This window comes from Hippichthys cyanospilos, chromosome 9, assembly GCF_059441005.1.
Source record: "Hippichthys cyanospilos isolate Australia breed blue-spotted pipefish chromosome 9, RoL_Hcya_1.0, whole genome shotgun sequence".
Lineage (NCBI taxonomy): Eukaryota > Metazoa > Chordata > Actinopteri > Syngnathiformes > Syngnathidae > Hippichthys > Hippichthys cyanospilos.
Window position 1 is genome coordinate 8,452,257 of NC_142377.1, and position 9,997 is coordinate 8,462,253.

Below are 9,997 nucleotides of genomic sequence, written 5' to 3' on the forward strand. Positions count from 1 at the left end.
TCACCTGTGCATATCTGATATCCTCCCGAGACGGAGCCTATTCATTTGTGTCCTCTACTGTGTTCATTTTATTGATGCAAAGTTAACCCTTGTGTGGTGTTTTGACCATATTTGGGTCATTTTTCCCCACATCAGTCTTGCAGTATTTTTGCCAAAGGATGGCACTAATAACTAAGTGGTCGTGCCATGTTGAAATTTGACATGTAACAAACTGGGTGAAATTTCAGCTCCCAAGTGTCTTTTTTTTCAAAGATATAGAATGCCTTTGTAAAGATCAAAGGATTGGACGAAATACCGCACACGGGTTAATTTAATCCCATTCACACACATGAGACATCACCGAAAAGGCCAGGATGTCCTCTACTGAGCTCATTAGGACTTAATAGGCTAATCACATGAGTCTAAACCTATAGAGGAAAAAACAATGTCCACTACAGTGGACACAAATGAATAACATGGGTCTCAGTGGCCAGCTGTTAAACAATCACTTATACTTTACCAAAAATAAGACCACCCAAGCAGAAATCGATTCCCTTTGAACCTCAGGGACAATTTAACCCAATAGAATGAGTCGATTCATAGACTGAAGTTCAATAATGTTGCTGCTGCTGCCCATCTCCCAAGTCGGGGTCATGAGTTAGGTTAGAGGTGCGCACAGACATGCGGCTTGTCCAGCTCCAATTCCTTCCATTTTACCGTCACTCTAACCGCTTTCTGGATTTCAATGTGAAACAAACTCTACTACAAGGGAGCTTCTGTTGGCTTTCTTACAGGAGAAGACAAATACCCCCCAACACAAAGTAAAACATAAGTAAAAAGTGACCTCAACTCAGCCTTCAACGTACCCGACGTTTTTGATTTTGCGCTGAGGTTCTTGCCAGCTAGCAACGCACTGTAGCTGTTAGGTTGTCTTTACAGCTGGATCACAGCAAAGTGAAAGCTGCAACGAATCCTCGAGTAATTCGAGTACCTCAAAAAAAAAATGTAAAAGAATACTCAAAGCATTTTGTTCCTGCCCCAGATACCCACTTATTAATGAAGACATCATAAAAAAGATGTCAAGCCAATCGCAGCAGCAATTGTTGAGGATCTCCATGATGAAAACACAGCAGAGAAGGCCCGACTTAAAAACAAACCTTAGTTTATGATTTAACATGCACACGAAAGTCTTGGTACGCTTTTTTTTTTGACGTTCCCAGAAGCGTGTCACGTCGTAAAAGTTGGACTAGTCTCTCTCTTGCAACTGTTGCTTTCAAGTCCCAATCCAAACAACACAACATTGTTCTGAAATACTGTTCAATCGTCAATTCAGGGCACACTAAAAACAACGTAATTATGATTAAATTATGCTAACATTGACATACGACACATGTTGAAAGTGTTTACTGATGGCTCGAGCTTCGTTATAGCAGTGCCTGACAGAGTAAATTAGCAGCTAACTAGCAGCACTGGAGTGCTCCATATAGGCTGGCGTGATATATTTCATCTGAATATTTGATATTTGAGTCAAATTTTCTGTAGAATCTCTAAATATCAAAAACATCAAAAATACTCGATAGTTATAGCCATAGTTAATATTTAAACTGGCATCACCCCTTTTTCATTTGAATTCAATAAATATTTATATTGCAATTGTGTGTCTATAAGAGATAAGATAACAGGAGAACATATTTTTACAGCGCTATAAATTGATTTCCTGTATATGCGATGAGCTCTGACCTATGTTGTATTAAAGCACTGTTTGTTTTTCTTTTTCCGGTCACAGCTTTGATACCGTCTTTATTTTGACACTAGCAAGCTGTACAGTAATTAGCTTTAGCGTTACATTTAAGCGACACAAAACAAGAGTACTGGTTTTGTGGGCTGCTGCTTGTGGTCTGCCAGAGCTGTAAAATCATTCCAAGCATAAATGTGGTCTATGTTTGAAGTATTGGGGGAAACATCACTCGTTATTAAACACAAGCATTGAAATAGGTAGTAAAACATCGGTGGTTCTCAAATGGGGGTACGAATACACCTGGGGGTAGAGTCAGGCGGCAAGTGAGATTTTAACAGGGATTCTGCAGGAATCAACAAATGCCCTACAAGAACATTATTTCTTTTCAAATTAAGAGCAAACAAAATGGAAGATGAAGCTTCTCAGCTAAATTTTTCAATAGATCAGACACAGATGGTCCAGCACTTTGTTGTTGGGCTGGTTAAAGAGCACATTGCAAAAAAATAAAAGTCACAGATATATCACTGAAAAAAAGGTTAAACACCAAGATAAAAATATAATACAGGAAACGCCATTCTGTCTAATTCTACAAGAAAATTGAGTTCACGTGGGCTTAGCTGTCATCAAAGTTAAAAATAATGACTCATTGCACTACTAACATGAAATGAGTATAAAATAGTCACTGGAATGTGTTTTGTATGAACAATGTTAATAACCATGTAAACATTTACTAGTGGACGTGACGGAGCGGTAGTAAATGGACGCGCCCTGAGATAAACTGGCAGTGAACCGCTGACAACAACCTAAGAGTGGATGAACTTTAAAACTTACTTTCAGTTCACATCTTCCTCACCTGTTTTCTAGATTTCCAATTATTAAAGCTCAAAAGACATACAGCCTACTCACTCAATGCCATGGATGTATTTTCATGTTTTTTTTGTTTTTGTTTTGTTTTTTTATAAGAGTCCAGACATTCAATTCCATACACTTAAGCATTGGGAAATTAATGTTTTGACTTAAGTATCTGAAGTGAAAAGAGGAACCTGAGTTTGGCTATTTGTTGTTGTGCATGCAGATGAGTTGTATTTGGGACAACACTGGCACCTGCAAAGCCAGTGGTACATTTGTGTATTATGGCAAAGTTGACCCAAATTCTCTTGTCCCATTGGATTTGGCCTTGATTTTACTCTGAAGGAAGGGGCTGAAGTGGAGTACCATATAAATATATATATATAGTTCCAGAAAAATACTGTATGTCTCTTTGGTCTTGTCTCAACTAATCTTCAGATGTCAACTGATTACCCGGGGGTAGATTTGTTTCACTCCTGCACCTACTTCATTGAAAACAGGTTTCTTGTCTGACATTGATTACACCTTTCCTGTCCAAACTGGCAGGCTTCTTGCTAAGTCTGCTTTTCTGCTCAGTTTACCGGTGAAAAAGACGTAGTAAGCTTAGAAAAAGTTCTTCGTCGAACTTTCTCACTCAGGCTTTCTTGTCTTGTTGGTGGTAATACTGTTTCTAACATGCACATATACTCAGTATGGTTTCATTGCACTGTCATAAAAACTGAGTGCAGACCTGGAAGCCATGTTCAGAATATTGGATATCATTTGATTAGTTTTGATTCACTTGCAAAATTAAGAATTTTAGACATATGTCCAATTTGAGATTTCTACAAAAACAACCTGCTGAAGGTCTCGACTTTCATTTCTCAGCAGAGATTATATATACATATATATATATATATATATATATATATATATATATATATATATATATATATATATATATATATATATATATATACACACATATGTATTAGAGATGGACCGATTATCTGTGCCATTATTTGGAATTTTGACGTATATCAGTATCACCCCTCCCTCCCTTTTTTACTTTTTTTAATCGGACAGGCCGATATGAAGAATTCCACGTTTGCAGATGGCCGCACTAATCGAACAGCATGCTATCTGACACCATCCTCTGTAAATTATCAAGCAGGAATGCCATAAATTTTATTTTATTGTATTTCACACACATGAGTATCGATATTAAGGTATATTTTTGTCGTTTTGCCGATAGAAGCACTTCCAGTTTTGCCGATGACGCATTTTTGTGTTTGGGCTATTATTTTCTATTTGTCTGGTTCAATAAACATGCTTTAGGCATTTCAATAACGTTCAGTGTTTGCATTATTCAATGTCACTAATAATCGGTATTGGTCCTGAAAAACCCATATCGGTCGATCTCTAATATATATATATATATATATATATATATATATATATATATATATATATATATATATATATATATATATATATATATATATATATATATATATATATGTGTGTGTGTGTGTGTGTGTGTGTTGTTTACATGCCTTACATAATAATGTTTACAAACAAAAAATGTACTTGTCTTGAGTTGCAGTGCGTTCTCAAAGAGCTTAAGCCAAAACTGCAAGTCCTAAAGCATCAGAGGAAGCGCAGCCAGCTTGTCAAGGTGAGGACCGCACGGGTCTCTCCAAAAGCAATTAAAGGAGATAGAGTCCCGATATTGAATGCAGGGCGTGCATTCCTCCGAGGGAATCGGCTTCAGTAGACTGCGAAATTCATATCGACTGGAGAGTCAAACACAAATAGATAGACAAGGCAGTCTAGCGTCTTTTATTTAACCAAAATCAAATAGTCGTGGCTGCCTCAAGCTGCAAATCAGCTAATCAAGCTCATTTCAAGCATTCAATAGCGTAGTCTCACTACTACTTCAGAAAAGTAGGCACACAAATATATATTTGTCAAAAAAAACAAAACATTCAAGCCGTGCGTAGCGGACCAAAATGACATTTGAAATGCCAAACGAAAAAGACTGGCCGGTGGGTGTGCTCAGCGATGCGTTAAATCCTTCTTGATTAAAGAAGGAAAGGGACTTGAACAATGCGTGGTGGCGGTCCACTTAATGAAGTCAACTTGTCGGAGGGAGCGCTGGGAAATGGAAAGCAAAGCAAACAGCGGCGCTGCCCCACGCTTCTTGGGCTTTTCTCTGGATGCTAATCAAAGGCTGGATCTCCGAGCTGGACGGGCCTCGGGGATGGCGCTCCGCTTGACTGATCTTGGCAATTTGCTCTCGATAATATGCGCCGACCCCTGCAGAATCCATCTCACCTCATTTGTACAGCCGCTAACGCGCCGACCATAAAAGACACATCGCCCGGGAATGATCACATAATGGCCAACAAGTTATTACATGCGCCTTATCATTCCTTTAACTGTGTAGTAAAGTGACAAATGTGATTAAATACGTTAATTAATTAGCTGTAATTTTTCTATAATACAGCGGCTCTGAGAAATATTTCCCCTAAAAAGCTCAAAGTATTTTAGTATGAAAAAAAGACTTTAAACAGATGCCATCCAAGCCTGACTTTTTTTTCACCCTTGTGCGGTATTTTGACCATTTTTGGGTCATTTTCTTTCTCGTCTTTCATGGAGTATTTTTGCCAAGGAATTGCACACTCCTGCTGGTGTGATAACTAAGTGTTGGTGCCATGTTGAGCTTTGACACGTCGTCACCATCTGGGTGAAATTTCAGCTCCCTAGTGTCTTCTTTCAATGCTTTCCCTGTGATTTCAAATGCATTTGATGTAAAAATCAAGGGACTGGACAAAATACCACACAAGAAGTCACTTTGGAACTTGTAGTGGCATTTCTCCGTGTATTTTTTGTCAACTCCAGAAGACAGATCATGTAACATCATCACTTTTATCTCTGAATCTATTAAACCTTAACAAAACAAAGCGTAAAAACATTTTGCAAATGACTCATCATAACGCAATTCATCAGAAAAGTTTCTTCATGTGCCAATGAATTTGCTCTTAATTTGAAAAGACCAGAGGTGAGCCAGGGTAAAAACAGTGAACAGCATAAGAATTTTTCTTGTGAGGTACAATTATGCACATGACAATAAATCTCTTGAATCTTGAATCTTTTGTCTTTATCATTACTATGCTTTTGCCACTGCATGAAAATCTTTCCTTCGCACTGGAATAGCGTCCAGCCTTGTTGCCAAGTCACTGGCTGAGAAGCTCAGTGTGGGAGTTGTTGTTATAACAATTAGCCCCATTGTTTTGAAACACTGACACATTTTCAGAAATAAGGTTTTACTTAGTTCAGTTTCGACTTCCAGAGTGGGGAGACACGAAAGAGCTGCAACTACAGTACATAAGTATCATCCAAATGTAAAATCCATATCCTTTCAGGCCTTAAGCTTCAATGTAAATTGCAATCACCAACATATATATATATATATATATATATATATATATATATATATATATATATATATATATATATATATATATATATATATATATATATATATATATATATATATATATATATATATATATATATACATCTTGGGTTTAGACCTACCTTAAAGGGGGGGTGTTGACTTATTCAGTACTCGAGATCAACTTGTACCCAAAAAATACTGCAACTATATACATTTTTTTTTTCAAAATATTAGGGTAAAGGTGTCTGAATAAGTGTCACTGAATAAGTTTCGGCCATATTTCTTGGTACGAGTTGATCTGGAGTACTGTATAACGTATAATTTTACACCTTGTGCATGACATGATGGGACTTATTTCGCAACCCCTCTAATACAGGGGTTCAAAATTAGAGAGAGAAAAAAACAAACTCGGTACCCGGGACTGAATTTCCGAACTCTCTAAAGACGTATATTTACGTCTTTGGGATTGAATGAGTTAAAAGACAAGTATGAAGACTAATCAGACAGTGGGTATAGATTAAAATTGGGAAACAACCTTTGCATCCCAACCCATTTCTTACACTGCAGCTGGAAACAATACGGAAAAAAAATGCAAATTAGAAAGATCTTACCTTTGAAGGAGACAAAGACGCGAGGTGCAGCCAGTGGCTCATTGCTCATCGGGTTCCCCTGAGCAAAGCTGCACAGCGCCAGGAGGGTGCGGACTGCCCACAGACTGTGCAGCTGCATGGCCGCTCCACTTCCAGTAGCACACAATTGGTGATTGAACCCCCCCCAAAAAAACAATCTGCAGGAACAAAATTGAACCCATCAGCAAAAAGAAAAAACAAACACTTTACAAACCTGACAGATTCTTCCCCTATTTTTGTTTATTCATTGATGTGAAATGTCAAGTCAGTGGCTCCCATGGGGCCCATCGCTGCAAGTTCTGGAACAGCGGCCCTGAACTTTAACTGTAAGTCTCTTAACGCCGATGCACGCTGATGGAACAGAGCCAAGCTTTTGGAGATTTGTTACACATTTCCACTAGCCGAAAAATTTATTGCGTGCGTGTATCGCATCTCCACAAAACAAAAGCGCATTCCTGTCTGATAACATCATTCAAATGTAATAATTTAAATTACAGTGTCAAGCCATACCGTGTTATAACACGTCCTCATGCTTACATCAAATTTTGCTGACGTTCGCACACTAACGATGCAGTGGTTGTAAGAAATAATGAATTCTATCCAAAAAAATGTACAGACGACCTCGTGTGTCCACTTCAAAAGTCTGCAAAGACCAAAAGGCGCCCAAATTGCTTCACCAGAGCGGATGCATGAGCAAATCCAGCTGTTTAAACCACTGTCTTTTACTGACAATTTGCGAACCGGCCAGCTGTTTATTCTGAGAGTCCTTCACACCAGCGAATGAAATCAAACAAGGCACTGAGAGCAAATGACAACAAGGAGAGTCTAGGGATTCCATTAACAGGATTCCAATGTAAACATGTCTACTTCCATTTACTACTTGAAAATATTTGAGTGCACTGACTATGAGTAGAATTTCGGAAAGATATGAAAACAAAACCGTTCGGTTGTTTAAGTCAATGCTTCTCAAATGGGGGTACGAAAGCCCCTGGGGGTACTTGAGGGAACTCCAGGGGGTGCTCGAGGTTTTAAATAAAAACCTTAAATGTTTCAGTAAAATAAAAGGCCATGAAGCAAATTCTCCATTCAGTACTTTATTCATTAGTTTAAAAAGCCATATTCTCCCCCATACTTGAATGGTTCAACCCAACTTGTCAAGCGCCGCCGCTCGTTACCTGTCGATTTAATGATGTATTTTTGTGAACACATCTCTACTGTGATCCCAAAAGAGGACACTTTAAATTGATTATTTTTCTGTGGACAAAATTTTATGTCGAATTATTTCTTTTTGAGAACAAGTCTGACAATTTATCCTTTTTTTGTGGAGAAATATTTATTAATAATTAAGTTAATGATTATTTTTTGTGAACAGATCTTTATTGTAGTCGTAAAAGAAGAAGCTTTGTTTTTAATATTTTTCTGGAGGCAAATATTTATTTATAATTTCTTTTTTAGAACAAGTCCGACACTTGATCTTGATTTATTTTTGTGATCAGATCTCTACAGTAATCCAAAAGAGGACACTTTAGGTTGATTATTTTTGTGGACTAATACAAATTAATTTTGAGAGGTTCTAAAGTTTAATGAATTAAACACTGATAGCATGTCTTTTTTTTTAATCCAAAAGTTCTTTGCTTTGATTAAGGGGTATTTGGCTGAAAACATACTTCTTACTTCTTTCTTTCTTACCACTGATGTAAGTAATAAATGATTACCTATGCAATATTCCCTTGTACAGTACATCACAGTAGACAAAAATACCAGCATAATTTTCAAATCCCAAAAAGTAAGAATCAAAGGTTTGTTTGTATTTTTAATCTTATGTTCCCCTTTTTGACTGTCACCTTTGTTAAAAATAAATAAATAAATAAATTGATATTCTTTGTCTGGTCCTATTTAGGAAGGGGAAAAATATAAAGTCAATAAGTGAGGTAAACCTGCAATTGATATGATCAAAAATCAGCATCCACATTTGTTTTTTTAAGGAAAATTGCTAGAAAAACAGCGACGTGAACCTGCAGTAGAAAAGGTAATGAAAATTCCCAATTGAACGAAGCTATAATAATCTTTTACTTTTCAAATGTGCACGAGACAGGAGGTGCATTTAAATACATTCGGACATGTCAACCTCAGGTGGAATATTTATATTAATTCATGTATTTATTTAATTATTTACTATCTATCATTCAAGATATATTTAGTTACGCATCAACTCAATGACCTGGTGTTACTCACGACTTAATTCACCAAATAACAGTCCAACAAATCAATCTCCCAAGTTGTTGAGGCGTTACGCTCCCCAAAGGTTGATTGGCCATAGTGTCCCATAATGTGAAGGGATGAGAATGAAAACAATAAAAGTGGGATGGAAATGCAAAACTGAACGTGTGTGTGACAGACTGGCAGTCTTGGCTACACATGGCCAACAGAACAGTAAACATTCTGGTGAGGCTTTACAGCAAACAGAAAAGCTATCATACAACATTTCATGAATACATCGAGCAAGTGGTAAAGCAATATTAAAATATATGCAGGAGGTAGACAAATAGTTAATAGCATTGCATCAATAGTCACGAAAGCATTATGGAAGAGAGGAAAAAAAACACCCACCTGGCTATTATCAGCTTCTAGATTAAAAGCCAAACTTCAACACCATTTTCGCCAGTGTTTACAAAAACAAACAAACAAAAACAATCCAATATCGATTACTTCCGCCTCCAAGTTGAGATCAATTATATTGAAATCCGAGTGCTGATTCTTAACGCTCCTTGATCAGATGCAACCGTGTACCTGCGCGTCCTTTCCGGGAGGCTTTATCAACATGAGAATTTAAAAAAAAAAAAAAAAAAAAAATCAAGGAGAAAATGTTTATTTGAGCCTTGACAAAGCCCGAAAGGCGAGCGGCGCAATCCACATCTCCTGGTGCGTCGCAAAGCAGCGTGAAACAAAGTCCCCGAGGTGGAAGAGGTCCAGACACGCAGCGTGCGCTCCTGACTAAAAGTTGGCCGCTCCTGACTGGAGAGAGAGAGGCAGGGCGGGAGCAGGTGGATGCGGTGCGGAGGCCGGCTTCGGCTAAACACACCCACGGGGCGGGTAACGCAGATGCGAGCCGCCCCTTCGCGGCAGGCCAGGGGGGCTTTTCTTCACGCGTTGTGCCTCAACCTTTTTTCAGTGATGTTGCCCGCTGTGATTTTTTTTTTCAGTCAAGATACCGTTTAACATAAATCTGTCAATCTGTGTCTGATGTATTAGAGTTCGAAATTGCATTTGTAAGAAATCTACTGTAACTGTCAAAAAGTCATCTGCGTGCGGGAGAATCGTGGCTCGATTATTTTCCCTGTGACGTACGGGTAGTCAACT

General features: G+C 38.0%; 1 protein-coding gene across 2 annotated transcripts in view; it reads right to left on the reverse strand.

The window, feature by feature from the left end:
* LOC148418721 (semaphorin-3F-like) overlaps positions 1–9,637 on the reverse strand; it is a 54,781-nt gene extending 45,144 nt beyond the window's left edge. For both annotated transcript variants that reach the window (XM_088422689.1, XM_088422688.1), the window contains exons 1-2: positions 9,248–9,637; positions 6,620–6,795 (exon numbers count right to left, since the gene is read on the reverse strand). In XM_088422689.1, the coding sequence (XP_088278815.1) occupies positions 6,620–6,737 (118 nt within the window). In that variant the 5' untranslated portion in view covers positions 6,738–6,795; positions 9,248–9,637. The remainder of the gene's footprint in view (positions 1–6,619; positions 6,796–9,247) is intronic.
* Positions 9,638–9,997: the final 360 nt, after the last annotated feature.